Genomic DNA, 25,913 nt, shown 5'->3' with positions numbered 1-25,913 from the left:
GCGACAGAAGGAAAAAAAACAGCTGGATCTGAGGATCTCCACGGCTAAAGGCTGGGCTAGCTGTATCCTCTCCCGGAGCCAGCGCTTTCTCCTCGGCTGTCTGATTTTGATAAGGTATGGTACCAGAAAACTGTCCGGGAAGCAGAAGAAAACGCCTCGTTGACCGGCTCCGGGTTCGCCTCTACCTGAGCCTTCGCTTTGACCTAATTTTCCTGCCGCCTGCTTGGTTAGCCTGTTAGCTAACACATTAGCATCCATGGATGCTGATTAGCCAGCTAGCTTTATCTTAGCTAATTAGCCTCTCGCTGCTCTCTGAGCTTGGGTGAGTGGATTAATTTAACTATAAGGACTAAGAATAGCAGGAAACACCCACATTAACTCCACATTCCGTGTTTTTATTTGGGATTTAGATCGCTTTTAGCGCTACTGAGTGAGTGCTATATTTATATGTAGGTAGGCAGTGGTCAGGTATTAATGCTGTGAAAATAAAGTAAAAGTCAATCATGTTGTCATCAGAACACTTTTATTGTTGCCCTCAGGAGCCTGTTGGTCTTTTAGTTTGATTTCACCACAGTCCTGAGGGTGTAGTGGGGTTAATGAACAGTTAAAGGGTGAACTAACTGTCATACACTTATGTAGTTTAGCTATGTTTATGTCGTTTTTAGTGTTAATGCTAACCTGTTACCTCCTCTTATTAATCCTTGTGCCCTCCTCAAATTTTTTACCCTCTTTACACCTTCGAGGCAAAAATGTACACGTACAGAAAAACTGCCATTAAATCAGCATACGTCAATATTTTTATCTACCTTTTTTTCATAAATCTTTTTAACAACTTCAGACCTGCTCAAAACTACAAAAAAATAAATAATTCTCAGAATTTTAACCCTTTAAATGCCAGTTTGATGATTTGAAATATTTGATTTTTTTACAGCAAAAAACGCAAAAAGTGAATTGTTTTCCATATAATAAATAGTAGAAAGAAGGGGCTTTGGGGATGATTAGAGTCTTGGATGGGTCAAAGATTAGCAAAATAACTGATTTGACTGCTTAAATATTTTTTATGAAATGTCAGATATACCCTCTTTACATCGTCGAGGCAAAAATGCCCCCATTGACCTCCATTGAAACCACGTTTTTTAATCTCACTGTCATTGCAGTATGAAATCATGCATTCTTTAATGTCAGCATTTCAACGTGAAGAAGTCTAGTCAAAGTTGACATTTTTACTGTATTCCACCAGATTCAATCATTTAGTCATTGTAGGACCATGCACAAAATTCTTGTATTTTTGACCGTTATATTATGAAATATTATAAAAAATACAAGGGCAATGAAATCAATTTTATTGCTAATCTTTGACCCATCCCAGACTCTCATCAGCACCAAAGCCCCTTCTTTCCACTATTAGTTTTATGGAAAATAATTCACGTTTTGTGTTTTTGTAGTGAAAAATAAAATATTTCAAATAATCAAACTGGCATTTAAAGGGTTAAAATCTTGAAAATTATTGAATATTTGGTAGTTTTGAGCAAGTCTGAAGTTGTTAAAGAGATTTATGAAAAAAAAGTAGAAAAAATATTGACGTATGCTGATTTAATGGCAGCTTTTTGTACGTGTACATTTTTGCCTCGAAGGTGTAAAGAGGGTGGGAAATTAATTGAGAGAGTATGAATGACATTTAAGAGTAAAACATGTTGGATTTCAAAAATTTACCTAGAAAGAAAAGTTCCTGTAAAAATTCATGTCACACGCTGTAAAACTAACAAAATGATCACATAGTAAAAAAAAACAAAACTTGAAAAAAATGGCCAAAAATGCCTAAGGAGGGCACAAGGGTTAAGTAGCCAGTGTCTTTCTAAAATATAAAGACACAGTTTGTCTTCGTATCTGCCATTTGATGGTTTTAAACTATTGTTAAGAAATAACTAGCAATACTACCATGATATTTTCTAGGGGTGCCTTGATCACATTTTTTGCTGTTACTGATAGGCTGTGAGTGAGATGGCAAATCCCCCGTCTTACTATGTGGTAGGGCTGGATGATTATAGCAAAAATAATAATCACGATTATTTTGATTGATATTAAAATCACAATTAATAAACACGATTATTCATTGATTTCAAAATTTGAGTATTTATTGAACCACAACTTAAAAGAGCAGTCAAAAATAAATTAGTAACAAGTAAATTACTAACAATATATTCAATAATAGCAATAAAAAAACAATAAATAAAAATAAATGTCCAATCTACATGCACTCCTGTAAAACGTGCAAAATTTGCAACATGCCAAACAAACCCCTAATAACACAGCCAAAAAAACAACCCAAAAATACTCTTTGAAGCACACATTAGTTGTTTTTCTTCGGTTATAATGTTTTTATGATCATGAGAAGCCAAAATTGAAATCACGATTAAAATTCAATTAATTGTCCAGCCCTATTATGTTGTGGTTTTTTAGGGCTTAACCTAACAATTATTTTACCTGATTATTCTGTCGGTTATTTCCTCGATTAGTTGACTAATCTATACATTTTTGGGGGTGAATAAACTGGGTTTTTTATGTTATTAATTACAGCTGTAAAAAAATATTGATACGGCAATATACCGCGATACTTTGACATCCGATACAATATTGACACTTCAACTCTTAATATTGATTTTTTTGGTAAAAAATAAAAATTCCTATTTTAGCCAAGTTGTTAGTAAAATACGACTTGCTCACACAAACAGCGAGTTAAAGAAAGGAAATGCCGTTTGCCAGCTCTGTCTTGCTGCTGTGAAATATAGCGGGAACATCACCAAAGCATTGTGTGATTTACATATACATCATCTCTATATTTTGCTTAGTTAACTGTGTAGAATATCGCAGTATATCACAATTTCATGATATCGTGATATATCGTGATACTGTCGTATCGTGACCCAAGTACCGTGATGTGTATTGTATCATGAGGTTCTTGCCAATTCCCCTGTTATTAATGTGGCTAAACAGTTTGCAAATAACTTCCAAAAGCTTGTCACTTAAATTTATATTTTTTTATTCTTTTCCTTAACACAAATATGCATGGCATATATGCAAAATACTGAATGTGTGGACAGCTCAGCAGGGATTTGAGGCATGTAAGGGTTTGGTCTCCCACAAAAAACCAGAATCCTCCAAGGTGCTGTTTCCTGTCCTGAAAGAAACCACACAAAAAGAATTTGGAAATAAATTGAACAGTCATGATTTTTAAATAAGCATCATCTCTTTATCACAACTGCTAGACATATATGTACAAATAATCCTAGAAATAAAGACATAAAAACTAAAACAAATGAATACTTTAAATGATATATGTAGCCTATATTTAACTTAAATATAAATTATATAACCTTCCCTTTGATTTCCTTTGAGATAAATAAAAAGAATTCTAATCAGATATCAGTGTGATTATTTTTACTATTTTTTCCTTTTTCTTGTAAATCAGTAAATTTGAAAATTCATGGATAACAATAATAATCATATTTTAGCATTAAAGATATCATTTGAGTTAGAGAGCTTCTACCTCTTGCATCAGAATTTAAAAGAACTAAAACCTGGAGAGATTTTGTTGACTGTAGAGCAGCAGTGCAAATAAATAAAGATTGAAGACATTCAGCTTTAGGTTCTAAGTATGGATAGTGAACCAATAACTATCACATCTAGGGTCGGAGAAGTATTTTACCCTCATCTCACTTTAGTGACAGTGACTAACCTCTAACTGCTGAAATACGTGGCACTCTGTTATTTTTCTCCTAAAACTTCATGTGTAATCTCATTCAGGTGTTTACAGCAGTTTCAGCTGACCTCTAAATGAAATGTGAAGTAACACAGATCTAATTTCACTTGCAGAATAAGAGTAATCAGATCTCTGTCAAAATCCCCCCAAAACTCCCGTCCTTGCTTCTTGACTTTCCTCCAAAAAACATCTAATGTCTGATTGTTTTTGTGTCATGCTGCCTGGAAGGATCCCGACTCGTCAGCTGTTCATATAAACAAAGAAAGCAGACATCCTCCTCCTCCTTATTGTAATGCAGTCTTATTTTTGATGTCTGCTTTTAGGCCCCAACAGTTGTTATCAAGGATGTCAGGCTTGACTGTTTCTCAAAGCTACAATCAGAGGTTTTATGTGGACGCGTCCAGTTCTGTGGTGACTCCTACACTGTCTGAAAACAGCTGCCCTCGTACATGAAAACTGCATGGTTGGCTGCTTTCTTAACATCCTGTAACCATGGAGGGAATATGTTTATTTGTAGACATAAGTTTCATTTAGTTTATTTAATGAATAAAACCAGAAAGATGTTTCTGTGTCAACAGCTTGGAAAAATAACCATTAACATCTCTGACTAAAACCAAACAGCTGCTGATATTTTGACCATGTCTTCACACTTTTTTATCGCCCTCATCTTTTAGAGTAGCTGTTGAGAAACTTTTACCACTGAAGAGTCTGTCATGCAAGAATGTGATGTTTTACCAACACAGCAGCACTGGGACAAGTCCAACAAGAGCGAGAGAATGGAGATAAGGAGAAAACTGTTGCAGATAGAAGCATCCACAGCTTGGCTCTCGTTTTAGAGACACCTTTAGATGATATGAGAGCTTCGACTGGACTTTGGACAGCAGAGGGTGCAGTAATTGCAGGTTCTGTCCATGCAAGTATGGGCTTTTCAAATTATTTCACTGCAAAGACAATTTGCTAAAGCTGGAATAAAATCATAGCTTAGGTGGAGTTGGATATGCTATCATCACCACAGATTCAAACACAAGAGAAGCAGTGCTAGAGCGGAGTTGCTAGCCACGGCATGCAAGCCTAAATCTAATGTCAAGACATGCAAACAAGTTATTTATGCTTCTAGCCCTTAGTGCTCGGTACCTGCTCCAAGCTGATGACGAGCCAACCCTGGAGCTGATCCCACTAGAGTAGTCCAAAGGCTCATTTATGCTCCAAGTTAAACACTGACAGTTATGGATGGAGCTCTCTACTACTACTTCTTACTGCTACTACTTTTCTGCACTTGAGTTTGTTTAGTCAGCCTTTTTCTGCACGTTGTCAGCTTACAGATATGGACCAGTGTTAATTTTGGCAGCAATGTTAAATTTTAGTCTTTTGATTACCTGTCTTTTAGATTTAGTCACATTTTAGTCATTTCTACATTTTTTAGTTTTAGTCTAGTTTCAGTCCACAGAAAGTCCTCACATTTTAGTCTTTACTTTTAGTCCAAGCATTTATTCTCTCACCTAGAGTTGCAAGGAAAAAGTATGTGAACCCTTTGAGATTTCTTGGATTTCTGCATAATTTGGTCATCAAATGTGTTCTGATCTTCATCTAAGTCACAACAGTAGACAAACACATTCTGCTTAAACTAATACCGCACAAAAAATGATATGTTTTCATGTTTTTTATTGAACAAAACATGTAAACATTCACAGTGCAGTGTGGAAAAAGTATGTGAACCTTTGAATTTAATAACTGGTTGACCGTCCTTTGGCAGCAATAACCTCAACCAAACGTTTCCTGTAGTTACAGATCAGACCTGCACAACGGTCAGGAGGAATTTTGGACCATTCCTCTTAACAGAACTGTTTCAGTGCAGCAATATTCTTGGGATGTCTGGTGTGAATCGCTCTCCTGAGGTCATGCCACAGCATCTCAATCGGGACTCTGACTGGGCCACTCCAGAAGGCGTATTTTCTTCTGTTGAATCCATTCTGTTGTTGATTTAATTCTATGCTTTAGGTTGTTGTCCTGTTGCATCACCCATCCTCTGTTGAGCTTCAGTTGGTGGACAGATGGTCTTAAGTTTTCCTGCAAAATGTCTTGATAAACTTGGGAATTCATTTTTCCATCAATGACAGCAATCCGTCCAGGCCCTGAGGCAGCAAAGCAGCCCCAAACCATGATGGCCCCTCCACCATATTTCACAGTTGGGATGAGGTTTTGATGTTGGTGTGCTGTGCCTTTTTTTCTCCACACATAGCGTTGTGTGTTCCTTCCAAACAACTCAATTTTGGTTTCATCTGTCCACAGAATATTTTGCCAGTACTGCTTTGGAACATCCAGGTGCTCTTTTGCTCCTCTTTGGACTCCTTTGTGACAACTTCTCTTGGCTCATTGTAAGATGTCATTGTCAGACCATGCGTCGGCTGCCTGATACGGGAACAACAGCTGAGCTTTAAAGGAATGAATGAAAATATTATCAGTATCTACAGTCAGCTTGATCTTTATCCTGAACATCAGTATTGGCCCTAACTTTAAAATCAGTGCATCTCTAGTTACTTGATGAAGTGTTATTTTACACATTTGTCTGGTGGGTTGTTTCAGGTTAAAGTTTCGTGCTGCGTCTTTAAATCTTTGTGCTCTCTCTCTGTGAGTCACGCTGCTTTCTGATCAGTCCTGATAATCCTGCTGTTTGTTGCCTTTGATCACAACAGCTCAGCCACTCTGTGCAGTTGACACTTTGAGCTTTACACAGTTTTAAACCTCCGGTTTTACCGAGGATTTGATGATCTTCAAACGAGGCATTTTACAGTGACCCTTTGTGAGCTGTGAGACTGACCTAGTCCTGCTAAACGTAGACGTACGGTTTGTTGACTCCATGGTTTCCTATTCAACTAGCAGTAGTTTGACACAAAAATAAAAGCCTTTCATTCCACTTTTTCAACATGACTGTTCTCAGTTTCCTGCAGCTACGTCCTGTGTATTATTCCTGCAGATTAGATCTCTGCAGCATTAAAGTGTTCGTCTTCATTAAATGTATGGGAATAATGCTGGGAGAGAATCACAGATTTTGTGATTCTCGTATGCTAGGTCAGAAACTTCATATTACTGTTGACAGAATCAAAAATGTTTGTGTGCTCAGCTTCAGTCCATTATCTTCTTTACACTCTTGTGATAATTGTGCCGCTCTTCGTCACTTCAAAAAGAAAACCTTCCTGTTGCTCCTCTTTCAGGTTGACAGTCCACTTATATCTGAGTTTATTTGCTGCTGCAGGGCTCTGTTTGAAATCTTTTCTCTTCTTATAGATGTGTTTGTTGTTGATGACTTTTATTCTGATTGCAGCATGGTTTTCTGTGTGCAGCTTGGTGTCAGCTGATGATGTGGTGTAAAGATGGAGGCTCCTGAGTACCTGGACCTGGACGAGATCGACTTCTCTGATGATTCAGTGGTAAGAGAGAAATGAACAAGCTCACGCAAATACCTGATAACTACACACTTATGGAAAGAAATTTGTGGCAGAAAAATTCAAACAAACTTGTTCGGTATCAAATTTATTTAATCTGAGAACAAGAAAATGTGATCCAGGCAAAAAAAGTTCACATCAAGAGTACAAATTCAAAATTGCAAACAAATGAGTAGTCTTTAAATTTTCAACATCTATTTTTGTGTTTACAGTTCCTGTTTTTTTCTCTCTCAGTGATCAGTTTTGCATTCCACTGTCTGATCCTTTGACTGGAGTACCCAGCAAAACCCTGGACAGGCTTCAGTACGTCCAAAACTCTGCAGCTAGAGTTCTCACCCGCACTAGACCCTGGCAACACATCACTCCGACCCTCACCCACCTCCACTGGCTCCCTATCGAGTCCCGTATAGACTACAAAGTCCTCCTCCTCACATACAAATCTCTCCATGCCCTGGCTCCTCAGTACCTTTCTGATCTCCTCCATCCATACACCCCATCCCGGGTTTCTTTAAAGGCGCTGTATAAATTCAAGATATTATTATTATTATTATTATTATTATTCGGGTTAAAGCTCTCCCCTTTTTGGTGGCCTTGTCTGCACAAGATTCTAGAATGTGCACGGCTGTGTTCAGCCACCTTCAGGTACAGTGAGGGTCTCCAGTCTCTTGCACCTTTATTTTTGGGGTCCTGGGCTGAAAAGGTTGAGAACCTCTGGCCTAGGGTACTGTTAGAGTGGGTAGGAGGGTTGCCACAACCCCCTTGTTGTCGTGTGTATGTTCTAAGCACCTGAAAACTGTTGGTGGTTGCTGGGCGTATTACCGGGGTTGAAAAGGCCCAGACAAAAGAAATGCTGTTAAGCTGGACCTTGGCTGCTGAGTGACACGCGTACATGTCAAATGTGACATTACTGACTCTGGCTGCCCTCCCTCCTCTCTTCAGCCCGCGGTTGTGGAACATCAGGACCTGTGAAGAACCGTTAGCGCTCTACATGCCTAAAACTTCTGCACAGTACTGTACGTGTAGTGTTTGTTTTTTTTTTTTTGCAGCCACTTCAGGTGTCGTCTTCGGTTTCTATGGAAACTAGACCTATGCCACCAGCTGATCCATTAGCTTAGCTGTAGTGTAGGTGATGGGCCCATAGAAGACCTGGTTTCGCTTCCCGAAGAGTCCCTGTTTTTCCCTGTCTATACTGTATTTGTTCCTTATTTTCAGGAATAACAAACTGCTAAATAACTGCTGAATTATAAACAATTTGAACTAAAGTCAAAAGCCTGAGCCCCCTGTGTTCACTGGCCAGACTGGTTAACTAGACTGAATTCTTTTGCTCTCATTTTTTTCGGGTTCATCTGAATTGGTTGGTTGGTGCTGCTTAAACAGCTCCAGGGGTGATTTCAATGCATTTTTAAATGTAGTTTCCCTTCAGTAAGCACAATAAATTAACTGTAAGGTATGACTAAATGATTAGTGATTATAATATTTTATTGACGTACATTAATTTTAATTTAATTGAGTACACATTTCTTCAACCTTTCCTGTGTAGATCAGTCCTTATGAAATTTATTAAACCAAGAGTTTTTAACACATTTTCCTCTGGGGACAGCTGTTCATTTTTACACACAGATGCAGATGAAAAAATGTTCACAGGAGTGTTTATTCACCATGACACATATCAATCAGAATAATTGGGGTTATGATTTTTGCCATGATCAGACAGCTCTACCTTAAATCCAGTGAATAAAAAGCACTTCAAACACCTGTTTTTCTTTCACACTGTACAAGACGTAACACGATCGAACATTCACCACACTCAGTGTGTTTTGAAACCTGCCACACCAGTGCTTAGAACATGCAGGAATGCATAATGTGACGGACCAGACCAGCAGAGATTGCTGCCACTTTTTAATGCTTCTTCTGTTCTTGGTCAAAATCCTGCATTTAAAGAAAATGGGCAGGGTACTGTTAATGGCGAAGTATGTGAATTCCTCTGCCAGAGGTCCTCAGTCATTGCAATAACAAAATATGATGATGAGAGCCCAACGCTGCTTAAGTTTTCAAATCTTTGCAGTTTACTTCTTGTTTGGAATTGAGGACTCGGTTTAATAAAAACAACTTTAATGCCAACAGCTTTCAAGACTACAAGCAGTTTACACAAGGCTTCTTTTTCTATGGGGCGTGGTTTAACCACGAGTTAAACGAAAGAAGAAGTCATATGAAACAAAGCAAAACAAGTCAAAGCAGTTACCTTTGTTGGCTGCAGAGCGAATACAGGACAACCCAGATATGGAGTGAAAATTATACAAACTTAAAATGACACAAATTAAATGTACTGACATGGATATCATTGTTCTGATTCTGCAGAAACTGGCAGGTTTTTTAATCTGACCACTCTTCATCTCAGTTAGGATAGACTGAATTTAAGAGTAAAAATAGCAATAGTTTGGAGAAACTTAAGATGTAAATCTTTGTGGCAGATTCAAAGTGACTGCATCTGTTAGTGAGTGAATAAATATCTGCACAGCTTCCCAACAACCTCATGTTAACAATCTGTGTGTAATTAGAGCAACATGACTGCTACTGCAATTATCTGATGTCTAAAAATAACTGATTATACAGCCGCTGTACCGATGTGGATGCTTTTCCAACATTTCCAACCCTTTGTTTTTGTCTGTTTTGCTCATGCTGCAGTATTCTGTGACATCTTTAAAGAGCATACCCGAGTTATCCAGGAGGAACGATGGCCCTACTGAGGAGAGACCAGGTAACTTTAAAAAGCAGAGCTTTGTTTGTTGCCAAACTTTGCTGCAGAGTTTTGGCTGAGTTTACTGTTTGTAAAATGCAACCCCAGTTCCAAAAAAGTTGGGTTGCTGTGTTAAGTGTAAGTAAAACAGAAGTCAGTGAATGTCAAATGTCTTAAACCCGTAGTTTATTCACAATAGACCATATTTTAGACTTAGTTGTTTTGCAGATGCAGTCAAAATGAGCTAATATTTTCCATGAAATGGTAAAATGTCTCAGTTTAACATCTGATATGTTGATTATGTTCTATTGGGAATAAAATATGGGTTTATGAGATTTAGCAATCATTGACTTCTGTTTTTATTGACATTTTACACAGCGACACAACTTTTTTGGAAATTGTTGCTATGGAAATGAACAATACCCCCAAAATACAGGATGATAGTAGTGTTTTATAGATCTGATTTCCTGTCATCTTTCCTTCTTCAGCTCCTTCCATCAACTGGAGTCGTGGCGTTTCTTCCCACAGTGGCGGGGGAATCAAACCCACCGGGATTGCAGAGGTCCACAGTAAGTTCCGTCCAGTGAAGAGGGTCTCTCCCCTCAAACATCAACCAGAAACCCCCGACTCCGACTCTGATGGTAAAGTCCAGGGTCAAGGGCTTGGGGAGACAGGAGAGGGCAGTAAGGATGACCCGAGCTCGGACAAACCCACTCACGCCTCCTCTGATGCCCCCGGAGGGAAGGTGAAGGGCCTGGTCAGCGGAGGCAGTGGTGTCGTTGGAGGAAACAACCCGCAGGCTCTGTTTGGAGAGCTGGAGCACTATGATCTGGACATGGACGAGATCCTGGATGTGCCTTATATCAAGTCCAGTCAGCAGATGTCCACTCTGCCTCGAGTTCCCCACGACAAGCGCTCTGTGACAGGGAGTAACCTGGGAGGAGGAACCCTGGAGAGGAACAGAGGAGGGCTGAAGAGCTCCTCTTTAGTCCACAACGAGCCTCTGAGTCTGGGCAGCAGCAGCTCGCAGACACAGGTAAACACCGAACAACCTTTTGTTATCTGATTGGTCTATAATAAACATGATGGACAGAACATTTGTCCTATCATCTTACAGATGCTCAGATGACTGTGAGATAAATCCCACATCATAGAGATGAGAAACAGGCTCTCTGGTGTGTCAGGAAAATCTGTGCCTCCATCTGCTTGATTAAACAAAAACAAAAAAAATAAGTCTTAACATTTCCAAAATAGTTGGCATGACATCTTCCTACCTGGTTGTGCACTGATTTACTTGTGTTGTGCACCACTGATACCAACTTTTGTAAAAATTTGCATTATTTTAACCTGTTGCTCTGACCACTTTTAGCTGTCACTATTTAGGAATCTTTATTCTTCTTACAGTATTGTGTCCTTTCCCCGGTAAAGTGGTCCGACCTGAGGAAGTCCAAGTCTATGGATCCGGACCTCCACCACCTCCACCGTTCCCCAGGAGGCTACCAGTCAGACCTGCTCCCTTCAGGACTCCTCAGCTGCTCTTCCTCCCTCTCATCTTTCTCTGATGCAGGTATGAAAACGCTGTCACCTTTCCTTCATTCATTTATTTTAGTTTATCCTTATCTTTGCCAGAAACACTGACATAAAACATCTAAATATATGATACCATGTTTGAATAATGGCTTCCAGACAAGCTGCTGTCTGCACGCGTTTACCCAGACTCACAGAGCCAGAGGCCGAGCGTGGACTCTTCAGGAGGCTCAGGGCTCATGTTCCCTATGCCAGGGTGCAGCATGGGCAGGCAGGACTCCTCAAAGGCCTGGACTCCTGGATCAGGAGGAGGAGGAGGAGGCAGTGGGCCCAGGGGGTTTGGAGGAGGCGGAGGAGCAGGAGGGGAGATGGACGAGGAGACCAAGAAGAATCAGAACATCATCAACATCGTCAGAGAGGGACAAATTTCTCTGCTGGTAAGGGCCAAGTTGTTAAGTCAAAGTATTTCAACCTATGTAGCACGCAGGACACTTCTGGTGTTTTCAACACCTCCCCACCTAACGTAGTATCAGCTTTACAAAGTCTACTGAGTTTTTAGATTTATTTTCGTATAATCAAAACAATTTGATCAGATATTATTCTCTACAATATTTTTAAAGCGCTCTTACTCGTCACCATTGTTTTTTCTTTTCTCTTCCTCGCTGCTTTGCTGCTTTAACTCATTTACCCTCTTCTGTTTCTTGCTCTATCTTCCACCCATCTCACCACATCTCTCCCCTCCTCCCCCACCTGCAGCCTCACCTGGCTGCAGATAACCTGGAGCTGATCAGAGACGAAGATGGGAACAACCTGCTGCACATCGCCGCCTCTCAGGGTCACGCCGACTGTCTGCAGCATCTCACCTCTCTGATGGGGGAGGACAGTCTCAACGAACGCAACAACCAGCAGCTCACCCCCGCTGGGCTGGGAGTCAAGGTCAGTGTAACAAAACCAAGGGATTATTATTCAGCATATCTTGAATTATGTTATATTTAAATATGGCCATATATTGACATGAAATCAAAATTTTCATACAAGGCACGATTGTTTCCCCTCCTTCTTGCAGGTTTGCTTTAGCATTAGCACAATGCCCACTTGGGTATATACTCAGTCTGATACAGCAGATTGTTTATGTTTCAAGCCACTGAAAGTGTCCGTCCTGCCACCATGGAATCTTTTCAAAATAATTTTATAGATGTCAACAATGTCTCTCTTTATATTTACACACATACATTCAGATTAGAGGATTAACCCACTGAGCCTGGCGTTGTTGTATATATATCCTCTTAAAGCCCTCCGTTATGCAGTTATACTGATGTTATCCACGCCTTTGTAGCTCTTACAGAACATTTTCTTGTAAGCCTGGAATTTGTCTGACTTTCCAGGATCTTTAGAGATTAAACCCACACCAGTAACTTTGATATTGGACGTGTTTTTATCTGTTTACAATCAATTTTTCGGTTGTTCCTGCAGCAAGCAACTTATGCGGTCTGCCATATTGTCTGTTTGTATCCCAGAATGCATTGTGAGTGGGCTGTGACAACCAATGGCAGGCTGTTGCGTTGTCACGTCATGCTTTGCTGAACAGAGCATGTGCAAACACTTGGAAACTAAAGGAGAGAGCCTGAATGACCCATAATGGAGAGAAAGAGACAAAGAGAGGCTGTGACGTGTCCCTCAGAGTCTCTGCAGACAGGAACTGCTTTAATTAATAACTCTACGTCCTATAAGCGCAAGAACTTTTTTTCTAAAAATGTAAACATTTCAAAGTATTTTTGTCACAGAGGATTTTTTCACTTTTTGGTCCAAAAATCTAGGATATTTGATTAATGATTTGTTTTTATGTTTGTCTTTATAGTCCCATATCTTTTTGAAAATTCCAGGGGCATTGCTGCAGTACACATATACTTAAAGCCCAGGTTGTCCTGATGAAAAGGATGTTTAGAGCTTGACTGTGAGCCACAGGGTTGATGTTTGACAAGGTTTTTAAGATCCATGTGAAACACCATGGTTAAAAAAAATAGCTTAGGGCTCAGAGGGTTAAATGAGCTTGGGCTGTGCAGTTATGGTGTTTTTTTTAAGGTGACAGGAGACATTTAATGCCTTTGCAACTCTACTTGCTAACTATTACTGGTGGTCATTTGTAAGGTGAGTCGTGTTTATTTCATTTATGTGCATTGGAACAACACCAAAAAGCAGAAGAAAAAAGCCAAAATTGACATAATTTTACTCAAAACTCAAAAAATGGGCCGGACAAAATTGTTGGCACCCTTTTAAAACTGTGGGTAAATCATTTCTGGGAGAAATGGTATATTTTCTGGAAAAATTCCAGGGGTGCCAATTCTTTCGTCCATGACTGTAAATCATTGTAATCACCGCTGACTGTTTGTTTGCAGGGACCTTTGGGTGAAATAAGTCAGAAAATAAGCTATGAAGTGGTCATTGAGGTCATAATGTGTGTTGAGATGAAGGATTTTGATAGAATGAACTAAAGTTTATATCTAGCAGCAGCAGCAGGACATTTAATAAGACTGTCTGGACTGAAACCGAGGAAAGCGAACGCTGTAAATACTGAGCAGGCTTTGTTTTGTCTGCTCTGCTGTGGAAACAAGCCTCTTGATTGGCTGCCAGACAGGAAGTGTGTTATCTAGAGACAAGCTGGGCAGCTGAGTCCTGATTGGCTCTTATCAGCAAGCCTCTTGTTTATTCACTCAGATTAATGGCAGCACAGATTTCTAGCCACCTGGTCTTTAATCAGCATGTTAACTAAGTAGGTGTGGGTATGTGTAAGCTTTACTAGGGGAGTAAAATCTGAGTAACGGTGCATTTATAGGTCTCTGACTTTGTTGAAGGTTAGTTGTATTAGAATTAGGTTATAGTATGTTTAAGCGAATATGATGTGTGGAATAAAATGACTCCTGAAAGGATAAAAACAGCATCTGTGTGTTTGTGTTGCAGAACGGTCATCTGGAGTGTGTGAGGTGGATGGTGAGTGAGACGGAGGCCATTGCAGAACTGAGCTGCAGCAGAGAGCATCCCAGTCTGATCCACTACGCCGCCCGCCACGGACAGGTAACACTGGTGCTAAGCAGGAAACGGAGTTTTCATTTCAGTTCAATCAGTCATTCACCTGTGACATCAGACAGAGTTCACTCTGTACCAGGGTTAGGGGGGGTGACTAGGGAACAGCTTCAATAAGGCCCACAAACTCCGCTGCACAGAACTCACTTCTCTGACTTCTGATGATTATTTTAATGCACGTTTGTCATGGGAGAAAACAACGAGAAAATGTGCTTTTGTGGCTAAAATCTAAAAACACAGAAGCAGTTGTGTGACATGCACCAGATCACCTGACTACTGCCCCTCCTTGAAGTATGACTTCTACGCATGCACACATTACTAACGCAATAGTATCATAACATATCACTCAACTCTAAGCTTAAGAATGTTTAAAATCATTGTGATTATCATTTAGGCCAAAATTGGCAGCCCTAGTTTGTGCAGAACATGTGACAAAGATAAGGGACAGGAAAAAATGAGCACGTTAAAAATGAGCTTTGTAAGTTTTTGTGCACACTTTTAAAGACAAACATTTGTCATGGCCCACCAGTGGAGAACCACTGAATTTAATGTCCATCCTGAGTCCTGAAAGCTTTGCCTTTGCTGTGTTTCTCTACAACACAGGTGTCAAACTCAAGGCCCGGGGGCCAAATCCGGCCCGCGGAACGATTATATCTGGCCCGCAAGATCATATCATATTTGTATTCTAACTGGCCCACCAGTATGAGGTCTGCAGATTTCCTCTAGTATAATAATGTAAACTTCAACTTGATTATTTAAAACATTCTCTTAAGCCATAAAAATCTGAAAAATTAAGGACTAAGAAAGATTTCATAAAAAGTCAGGAATGTGGGGGGACAAAATCATTTGTGTTTTATTTCATATTTTCAGTTTTGCATCTCAAGATTACGACTCAAACTTATGATTTTGACTTTTCATTTCATACCTTTTCAACTCATAATTTGGACTTTAAGTGTCGCATTTTTATCTTAGATTCCCAATTTTAAACTTTAAGTCACGTTTTGACATTTTAAGTGAATATTTTTTACTTTTTTTTATCATATTTTGACCTTTTACACTCCAAATTTTTGAATTTAAGTCAGATTTTTAACTTTTGAAGTCATCATTTTGAATTCTTCTTTTAAAAACAAATTATAGCCAAAAAGTTCTAATTTGTTGGAACTGAAATGTTTGTGTAACTTTCTACTGAAATCCAAAATATCCAAATTGCCCTAAAATTTAACATATACATTTTTTGTATCTCATTTGATATATGAGGTGTTTTTGATAACCCATAATCCACTTGAGGGCATTTTTATCATTTATCAGATTTTATTCAGAAGGTCTTTTTTTAGTATTTAATGATCATATTGATTAGATAGAGATATCATAAAAGTATGTATAAAATATGATACAACAGGCTTTAAGGGGTTAAACTCATGATTTCAAATTTGATCTCATATTTTGACCTTTCAAACTTATGATTTCTATTTTCTCATATAATTGCTCTTTTAAACATTATTTTTCTATTTTTAATATTGTGTTCTGATCTTTTGAACTTATAATTTGGAATTTTTATCTCCAGTTGGAGCCCTTAAACTTATCATTTTTACTTTTTGAATTTCCAATTGATTTATCATCAGTGTTGTTTTTTTCATATTTTATTACTGGTGAAAATGAGGTTGATAGTTTGTGGTTAAATGTTGACCTTGTTAGGCCCTCAGGTTAGACCTAAATCCAGAACCTGGCCCCTGCTGTGATTGAGTTTGACACCCCTGGTCTACAACAACTGCTGTCATTAACTCTGTGTAGGAAATTTTTATTCTCCAAAATCAGCTGGTATTGTGATATTTGTTGTATTGTGGAAAATACTAGGGTTGGGCAATTAATCACAGATAAGATTAGATGCAAGAAGTTGCCATATTTCTTTAACTTGAAATGTGTCAAAATACCAGTTTGATATACAGTGCTTAACAAATTTATTAGACCACCATCCAAGGTAAGGTGTATGCCACAGCTGCCTTAAATTAACAGCATTGGTTAAAAATTGGTAAAACCAAAATCATTTTTTATGTTTCTGCAATGGTTAATACACCAATATGTAGAAGCTCTTTAACTGAAATTATATTTTTAATGCTAAAATATCATTATTATTGTTATCCATGAATTTTCAAATTTACTGATTTACAAAAAAAATGGAAAAAAATAGTAAAGCACATTATTATTTCTTGATTAATATGTCAATTTATAGTTATTTACTTGCATTCCTGAACAGAAAAATGAGTTTTAGTGGTTGAAAGTTATGTTTGATTAGTTTCTGACTTCTCAGAGAAGCCCAGTGAGCCGGCTCAAATTTGGGTGAATTCAGTTTGAAATTCCTCATTCCTGTTCAAAATGGTAAAACGTGGAGAGCTGACTGAAAATGAAAGAGTCCGCATTAATGCACTTCATGATGCTGGATGGTCTCTGAGACAAATATGACAGGTGGTCTAATAAATTTGCTAAGCACTGTACATACATATATATATATATTTTTGCAGCAGAGATGTTATGCACATTATGCAAACATTCAAGTGTAAACACAACAGTCCTTTTAAATATGATGTACTTCTCACAAACCCCTGCTTGCATTAATGCTGATGCACCATGCTCCTGGCAAAGCTTCACCTCCTTCACCCCAGCCTCCTCCTTTATAGCTTAAAGCATGTTGCACCCTCATATTCAAATGTATCGGTCCATATGGGGGTTTCTCGCTATGACTAACCCAGGGTGCATTTTTTAAGCAGATAATTCTCTGCCAAGTAAAACCGTTAATCCATTTCGCAGTAAAATTGTTAAATGTATGATGGGCATGTTCCTGACTGAATATAGGTCATAATAAAGAATGATTTATTTCTTGAATTTGTTGAAAAAAAAACACAAGATGAAGAACCAAATAATAATAATCACGTTACATTGAAATTGCAATATAAGGGGAAAAATATTCCAATTAGATAATTTTTGGAAATCATTCAGCCCCAGAAAATACCCCGCTGTTGTGTATGTGCTTTAAAATAACAATGCACAAGTTTGGATGGAGAACCCTTAGGAGAACCTTCACGTTTGACTTCCTTTTGCTTCAGTATTAATGCAGCAGCTCCATCATTGTTAAGGAAAGATGAAAAACTAATGACCATAGGAGACATTGAGACATAAGAGACATTGATATGACATTTATTAGGCACAATACTGTCATTTTAAATCATCGTGATGGTTATTTTAGTGCTTTGAATGATATTGCAAGGATCTTCAAATACTTGAAATAATTCATTTAAATAATGTATTTCTTAAATAGATTATAGGTTAAAATGTGTTTCTGGTCGTGTCTTGCAGGAGAAGGTGCTGCTGTGGTTGCTTCAGTTCATGCAGGAACAGGCGATCTCTCTGGACGAGGTCGACCAGAACGGAAACACGGCAGTCCATGTAGCAGCTCAGTACGGACACCTCACCTGTATACAGGTCTGCACTGCTTCAAAGTAACAACATCTACCAGTTCACTTTACTGTGTCCAAAACCACATACTACATACTCAGACATGTAGACTGCATTTAAGGCTAACAGTATGCATCACAGGACCTTAATGTTGATATATTTGCTGAGCCAGCAACAAGCCAGCATGACTGTTTGTAAATAGAATTTTAATCAATACATACAGTTTGAATTTTAATACAGTTACATATTACTCAAATGTGTTTGAGGTCCCGTTTCATACTTGACACCAAATTTAGACTGAACAGAGTGAAAGGATATGGTTTTGAACACAGTCTTTATTTTTTTTATTAAAAAAAAGTATGATATCACTTTTTCCAGGAACCTCCTTCGGCAGTTCTTTTGCTATCTTTTAAATTCATTCTAAAATTAATTTTACAACAAGAAGCTCATTTTCCTGCAGCAGGAGTTGGGTGTTTTTTATTCCCTGGTTAGTGGCACAGCCAACTGAAGCAGAGGCGGATGTTATCAGTCCTGTCTGCTTCCTGTTGGCCAGCCAGGCCAACAATCAAAACACTGACAGGGATTTGTTTCAGATGAAATAGCTGCTTACAGAGCTGAGGAAACCTGTGTTTAAGGAAGAGAATAAAACCGCACAGAGGTAGAAAGACTAACAGTCGTGCTAAATCATGCACCTGTGATGAATCCTGATGCAGAAAATTATCCACATGACATCAAATTCATTAATAATCAAGCTTTCACAGCAGTAAATGTTTCCGTCTCTGTGTTCAGACTCTGGTGGAGTACGGCTCTAATGTGACGGTCCAGAACCAGCAGGGGGAGCGGCCTTCCCAGAGTGCCGAGCGGCAGGGACACACCACCTGTGCTCGGTACCTTGTGGTTGTTGAAACCTGCATGTCGCTGGCTTCGCAGGTGGTTAAACTCACCAAACAGCTGAATGAGTAAGTCACAGGTTTTAACTTTTACAGTCTGAGGTTCACTTTTTTACACAGAGGGACTAGATTGTCAGGTTTTATTTAACAGGAAATTTAAAATTAATCTGATCAGTCAGATTTGACTTAGTGGAAATGAAAATTTAGTGGAGGGTTGTTAAATTTTGTATAGTTTTTTTTTTTTTTTTTTTTTCTTTCAGATTATTGTTTTAGTGTGATTTGGGGGAGAGGGTTTACCACAGAAATCCTCCAGGATTAAAACTGACAGGATTAAAAAGTGAAATCAGATGGTTCAAAAGAAAGAAAAAGGATAACTTCTCTGGATTACATCAGCTACTCCAGTCCTGGTTTTAATCTGCATCAAGTCTCCAGTTAATGCTTTATTAAATTCATGGTATTGTAAAAATATCAAAAATCAGGATTATCTTCATCTGAACGGAGAGCTGGATTAGAAGAGAAAATCCAGCAAATTCATTTCAAAATAGTTGATATTTTAAGACTAAGGCTGTCAGTGTTATCACTGTAATCACAGTGAGATTAAGGTCCAAAAATCATACATTAAATGTGTTTAATTCTAATTTTGTCCTTTTAGGAGAACCGTAGTTAAGCTAGTGCTGTACAGGGTAGCTGCTGGCTACAACTCCATACTGTCTGAGGCTGTGGTGTTTCTGTGGTTGAAAAATAAAAAGCAAGGGCTTAAAACAAAGCTTAATAACCTTGATCTTTAACCTCCAAAATGTGAACTGGTCATCCTTGATCTGAGCAGACATTGGTGCAGAGTTTAAAGAGGATCTCTCAAAGTGATGAGGAGATACCACATTCACAAGTGAGGGTTGAGTGTGAGCCCCATGACCACCATTTTTATTTGAACCAGAAATAAAGTGAGGAGCTTTTAAGATCCTTGATTTCCTAAAGTAGATTACAAAACAAGGATCATTTATATCCTGATAAAACCTTTTATGACGAGCCTGAGTGAGTAATGTTGTTTATGTTGTTTGTCCTGCAGACAGGCCACAGACAGAATGGTCCTTCAGAAACAACTGCAGAGACTGATGGACCCCAACAAGGCTGAGGGGACGCCATCCAGATCCCCCAGGTATCCATGGGCGTAGCACGGGGGGGGGGGGTGGTGGTACTGGTCACCTGCGCTCACAGTAGGGAGGGGCCCTTGAGAAGCCTGCAATGAAATGTGTGTTCTTATTTGTTTCTTTCTTAGTAATTAGTCATTATTGAATTAAAAACGAAGAATTGAATCAGTCAACAAACTGAAATTTTTATCAAGTAGAGTAAAATACAATACTGGGGGCCCCTGCTCTGCCTTTAAAAATGTCCAAATGGTATAGTCCAGTGCTGCAAAATATTGCAAGTAAATTTAATTTAACTATAGTAACAATATCCCTCATAAACGGGGAAGTTATGGTTCAAAAATACATTAAAATGCATAGATTAAAAAAAAAAATTATGCAACATCTGTTACTTGGCTAGCTGGTTAAGGGGGGTCCTGTATAATATTCTTTCTGGGGGCCCAAAATCCTTAGCTACGCCCCTGCAGGTATCACACGAATACTAATGGCTTTGGCATAAGTTAAATATTGAATCCTGTGCTACTGTATTTACATAACATATGAATGTAAACATTTTTACTCCATTATGGCCAAAGGATGAGAGAGCTAGCACCAGACACAGAAAAGTCAAGACAGTGTAGAGGTGGGAGTGATGGGACTCCTCAAGTGTTTCTAAAGCACTGTCACCACATCAGGAGTTGTGGAGATCCAACAATATTAAAATTTAATTAATTTAATTTCAGGTAGATAGGTTCAGTTCTCCAGGAGGATTTGGCGCAATTTGGCTAATTTGAATCATCCTTGAAACCAAAAATAAGAAACTGTGGACTCCCTGTAAAGTTTAAAGGATAGGCCCAGATGCACTTTTGAAGGTCATGACATTATGCATGTACTCTTTCCAATGTTATGTTGCAGCCTGATGCTACTGTTGAGAAAAATCATTTTTATTCTCATTAATCTACACTCACCCTATCATACCAACATTAAAATTACAAATTTAATAAAAAAAAAAACAACAACTGATATCTCACACTGAGATCACTGTTCAGAGCCAGCTCAGGTTCCTCCCATCTCTTTGATCTTTGCTGAGATGCTTCTACGCCTCAACTGGAGTCCATCCGTTTTCTATACCAATTATCTTGTTCGGGGTCACAGGGATGCTGGAGCCTATCCCAGCTGTCATTGGGCAAGAGGCAGGGTACACCAGTCAATCACAGGGCTGATATATAGAGACAGACAACCAGGCACGCTCACAATCACACCTTTGACCAATTCTAGAGTCACCAGTTAACCTAATGAGCATGTTTTTGGTGGTGGGAGGAAGCCGGAGTACCTGCAGAGAACCCACACATGCACTGGGAGAACATGCAAACTCTGCACAGAAAGGCCCTGACCGGGAAGCAAACCAGTAACCTTCTTGCTGTGAGGCAACAGCGCTAACCCCTGCATCGCTGTGCAGCCCCTTTGATTGGAGTCCACCTGTGCTAAATTAAACTGATTGGACATGATTCTAAAGAGACAGGATTGTTGAAAGGCACAGATCTGGAGAGGGCTACAAAATCATTTCTGCTGCTCCAAAGATTCCCAAGATCACAGTAGTCTCCAGAACTTTCAGATGGACCAAGTTTGGACCAACCAGGACTCTTCCAAGAGCTGGTCTCATAGCCAAACTGAGCAATCAAGGAAGAAGGGCCTTAGTACCAAGACCTGATGGTCACTCTGACTGAGCTCCAGAGATCCTGTGTGGAGATGGGACAAAGTTCTAGAAGGACAACCATCACTGCAGCCCTCTACTGATCTGGGCTTTATGGCAGAGTGGCTAGACAGAAGCCTCTCCTCAGTGTAAAACACATGAAAGTCCTATTGGAGTTTGCAACAAACTCCACAAACAGGTTGTTTCCACCAAGCGGTCCAGCTCAGTTCGGTGCAGAACGGCACGCACTTTTTTGCGTTTCCATAGAGCAAAAGGTGGAAAGGGTCCCAAAAAAACGACCTGTACCATCCCACTTTTGGGCACCCTTCCGTAAGGGTGCCAATCTTACCTATCCGTACCAAAAAGGTGGAGCTACACACACAACAATAGGGGCTGCACTGACGTCACGTCAGTGCGCGACTCAGCTGCTCGCCTCCGGGCTTCAAACACAGAAGTTTGTGCTGTAAGGAGGCAGGCAAAAACAGGAGAAAAACTGACTAATATCTGCCTAAATGGGAAATATTTGGACTTGACAGAGATCCAAACTGCTTCCTAGTCTATGGATATTGATATTTGGCCACAAATCAAGTTTCCTGACGTTTATCTGGACCTGATTTTAAGAACACAAAGCAGAGCCCAAAAGCTCACATCAGCCTGATCCATCCGCGATGGATGAGAAACTAAATTAATGCACAAGTTTTGTGAATACGAAGCCTTAGAACAGTTCATTCTCTCCTGTAACTAGTAATTAATCTACTTCTTACGTTAGGTAACCTGTGAAAACATCGCTCTGTGGTTGTTGAACGTGTTTGTAAAACTTCAGGCGGCAGACTATTTTACAACCAGATCAGCGCACCTCGGATTTCTGACTTAATCTAGCTTGATTTTAACACCAGCTGAACTTTTACTTTATTTTTAATGCAGCGAATTCTCACAGTACAGCTCTGAACTTTTATATTTGTCCTATAAACTGTTCTAGACTAGATATATTCACATATTAATGTAGCGTTATGAGTCAAACCGTCTCTGTACACGTATTCCATCAGCTGAGGAGCTGTACTGACAGCGGTTAATATCATTAAAATGTAGTTATTTTAAAAAAAAAAAAGCACTTTCAGCTGAAATAAAGCTGTTTACTGCCTTATTCCCTACTGATTTCTGTCACTCATCCTTTCTATAACTCTGCTGCTGGAACAGCAGATTCGCGCTGCATGTGACTTCACAGCCCACCCACCAAGCAAGGGCACAGGTATATTTTGGGGTTTAGCGTACCAAACCATACCAAATCGAACTGAATCAAACCGGACCCCCTGATATAAACACAGCATTAAAAAGCCAAGTGGGCCTTTCTGTGTTTTACAGGTTTCATAGTTTTCCAAGTTTCTATAGGCCCTGAAAGTTCTATTTCCTGTTTAATGCCTATGAAAATTTTTTTTCTTACTACACACCTAAGATGGAGTTGTTCGGAGTAATGCCCTAAGAGGAGGTCCACCAAACCAATAACAAAAAACCAGTAACCAAAGTTTTTCATTAGTTGAAGAAGGAAGAGGGAGAGATAGAAAAAGAAGCGGTTTAATAATCAATACCTGGTTTAATTTGGTGTTATATTGCACGTCTTTTAAAGCCTGGTGCAGTCAGCTCTGGATTGTGGATTTGTAAGGAGGCTGATATGTGTGTGAGGGGAACAATGTTACACTGAATTTTTGAATATTCCCTCATTTACATACATGTAAACAGGACAGGGTACTGTTTGCTCTGCTGGGCAGTTTGCTGGAATTTTGTGTGCAGTCAGAGTGGATTTCCCGTTTGCATGTGCTCTGTGGATCAAATGCTATCTTTTATGGCGTTCGCAGCTAAAAATGCCCCAAAAAAGCTGCCTCAGTGTGTAAAGGAAATAATCCCCTGTTCTTCTCTTAGTTTTACTGGCATTAGAATTTAGGAATGGTTACGAAAGCAGCAGCATTGAATTCATGCACCAACCATTCAAGAAAAGTAACAGAAAATGTCTTTTTCCCTCTCTGGACTCCAGCTCCCATCAGCCCTCAGTGGAGGCGTGGCCAGAGATGTTGCTAACAGCCGAGGGGACTCCGGGTGACGGTCAGTGGTTGGTTCGTCAGGGAGGGGCCGGTCCAGACTCGGTCCTGCGACAGCTGCTGGGCAAAGACGTGTCGGACTCGCTGTGTTCCAGGGAGAGGCTCCCTCCAGCAGGTGGACTCAGCAGAGACGGCCCCTGTGGCCCTGGGGCCCCTGGAGCCCGCAGGACAGGGCTGGGGGACAGGAGGGAGCTGACACTGGCGAGACTCAAACAGATCATGCAGCGTTCTCTGAGTGAGTCGGACACCGATGGTTATCCACCAGAGGAGGGTAAAAACCAGGGAGCCTCAGCTTCAAACACTCTGCGACCTGATAGGCCAACTCACCTGCCAATCACAGAGGAGGACCCGGCATCAAACCACCTCAATCTAATGATGAGGAAGCATCTCCCCTCCTCCGCCCCCTCTTCTGCAGCTGAGAGGAAGCTGGCATTTTCTCTCAGTGGGTCAAAGTCAGTGGACAGCATCGGTTACAACCCCTCCCCCACCTCCAGCGACCCCGAGGCCGCGGACGCCAAAACATCGGACGGTTCAGCGGATTTCCACGACAACGCCAATGGTCAGAAAGTGGCCACAAGCCCCAAGAGCGCCCTAAAGTCACCGTCATCTCGCAGGAAGACATCACAGAACCTCAAGCTGAGGGTCACCTTCGATGAGCAGGTGCACAAAAGCTCCAATCAGGAGGCAGAGCAGACCAAAGTGCATCATGGGAAAGAGAGGACTCAAACAGGAGGCTCTGAAAGTAAGCGGTCATTTGGAGCGTTTCGCTCCATCATGGAGACGCTGAGCGGGAACACGAATCACAACAACAACAACAGCAGCGGTGCTCAGGCCGGCACCTGCCAGAACTCACCGTGCAGGAAATCAGAGGGTAAAGGTACCCCAGGGGGCGGAGCTAAAGGCAAGAGCAGAACCAGTAATGTTTAACTTTCCAACCATCCAACCAATCAGTGCCTGCTGATGACGATGCAGAGCGACTCCAAAAGACAAAGAACATGAGAAATCAGAGTCAGTCTGATGTATGGATGTAGTTTGGCATGGTAGCACTTTATCGCTTTTATTTTCATTACTTTTCAGCAGTAGAACTCAAATCTTGATCCAAAACATGATCACGTCCACTCTGACATTATGAGGAAAAATCAGAGCATATTTAATATATTTTGCAATCTTAAACTGACTCATCATTTGAACCGTTTAAAGCAGCTTTAAAAAGGGTATGGCAAGGAAACTTATTGGAAGTGTGGTGCTGAAACTAACCTTTAAATTACACATACTCTGCTTGCATAAGGATCTGATCTTTTTCCTTTTTTGGGCCATTTTGCAACTTCTTTTGCCACTTTTTCCCCACTTATTCCACTTTAATCCAATATTTTTTTCACCATTTTTTGACCACTTAAGCTACCCTTTGCTTTTAAATAGGCTACCACTTGTTTCATTTTTTCCAGAATTTGTGCTTCTTCTTTTTTTCCATTTTTGCCCTTTTTTCCAATTTTTTTGCCACTTTTCGTCCAAATAAGCTACGTTTTGCTTTCAAATATCACTTGTTTTCTTTTTTCCCCAATTTCCCCAATTTCCCCAATTTCCCCAATTTCCCCAATGCTACTTTTTGACATTTTTTTTCCATTTTTGCCCTTTTTCACCTTTTTTTGCCACTTTTTGGACATTTAAGCTACCTCTTGCCATTTACATACCACTTGTTTTTTATTTTTCTGCCCATTTTTTGCTACTTTTAACTGGTTTTTGCTTATTTTAGTCACTTTTCACTCTTTTTTTTTTGCCACTTTTGGACCATTTTTTGCTACCTTATGACCATTTTCCACGTTTTCTCCCAATTTTCACCCCTTTTCACACATTTTTGCTGCTTTTTGACCATTTTTGCCACCTTTACCTTATTTTTATTGCTACTCCATGCTGTTTTTTCCACTTTCACCACTTAGATTGTGGCTCTTGCAAAGATATTTTCAACAATTTGGCTCTCTGGTTGAGGAGGGTTGAATAACACAGCTGTAGATCATAAAACATCCACTGCAAAAAACTGTATCTGGTATTCTGACACATTTCAGGTTAAAGAAATATTGCACTGTCTGCGATTAGAATATTGCAGCAGGCCATATT

General features: G+C 39.8%; 1 protein-coding gene across 2 annotated transcripts; it reads left to right on the top strand.

The window, feature by feature from the left end:
• LOC121509285 (synuclein, alpha interacting protein) lies at positions 1-25,595 on the top strand. 2 transcript variants are annotated; one of them, XM_041786536.1, is made up of 12 exons: positions 1-114; positions 7,102-7,188; positions 9,889-9,961; positions 10,429-10,976; positions 11,369-11,507; positions 11,627-11,904; positions 12,224-12,403; positions 14,426-14,539; positions 17,900-18,025; positions 18,788-18,957; positions 19,955-20,044; positions 23,735-25,595. In XM_041786536.1, exons 2-12 carry the CDS (start codon positions 7,132-7,134, stop codon positions 24,723-24,725), a joined length of 2,766 nt encoding a protein of 921 aa, XP_041642470.1. In that variant the 5' UTR covers positions 1-114; positions 7,102-7,131; the 3' UTR covers positions 24,726-25,595. The 2 variants fall into 2 exon arrangements, with proteins under 2 accessions (XP_041642470.1, XP_041642469.1); XM_041786535.1 differs by having other exon boundaries at positions 11,345-11,507.
• Positions 25,596-25,913: the final 318 nt, after the last annotated feature.

This window comes from Cheilinus undulatus, linkage group 5 (genome assembly GCF_018320785.1).
Source record: "Cheilinus undulatus linkage group 5, ASM1832078v1, whole genome shotgun sequence".
NCBI classification, from domain to species: domain Eukaryota; kingdom Metazoa; phylum Chordata; class Actinopteri; order Labriformes; family Labridae; genus Cheilinus; species Cheilinus undulatus.
This window is presented reverse-complemented; position numbering and strand designations above follow the sequence as displayed.

Bases quoted from the DNA above. Each gene is read 5' to 3' on its own strand.
- LOC121509285 (XM_041786535.1), top strand. From the start codon at position 7,132: ATGGAGGCTCCTGAGTACCTGGACCTGGACGAGATCGACTTCTCTGAT. The intron at 11,905-12,223 runs GTAAGGGCCAAG...CCCCACCTGCAG, and splicing joins AGGGACAAATTTCTCTGCTG to CCTCACCTGGCTGCAGATAA. The intron at 14,540-17,899 runs GTAACACTGGTG...CGTGTCTTGCAG, and splicing joins ACGCCGCCCGCCACGGACAG to GAGAAGGTGCTGCTGTGGTT.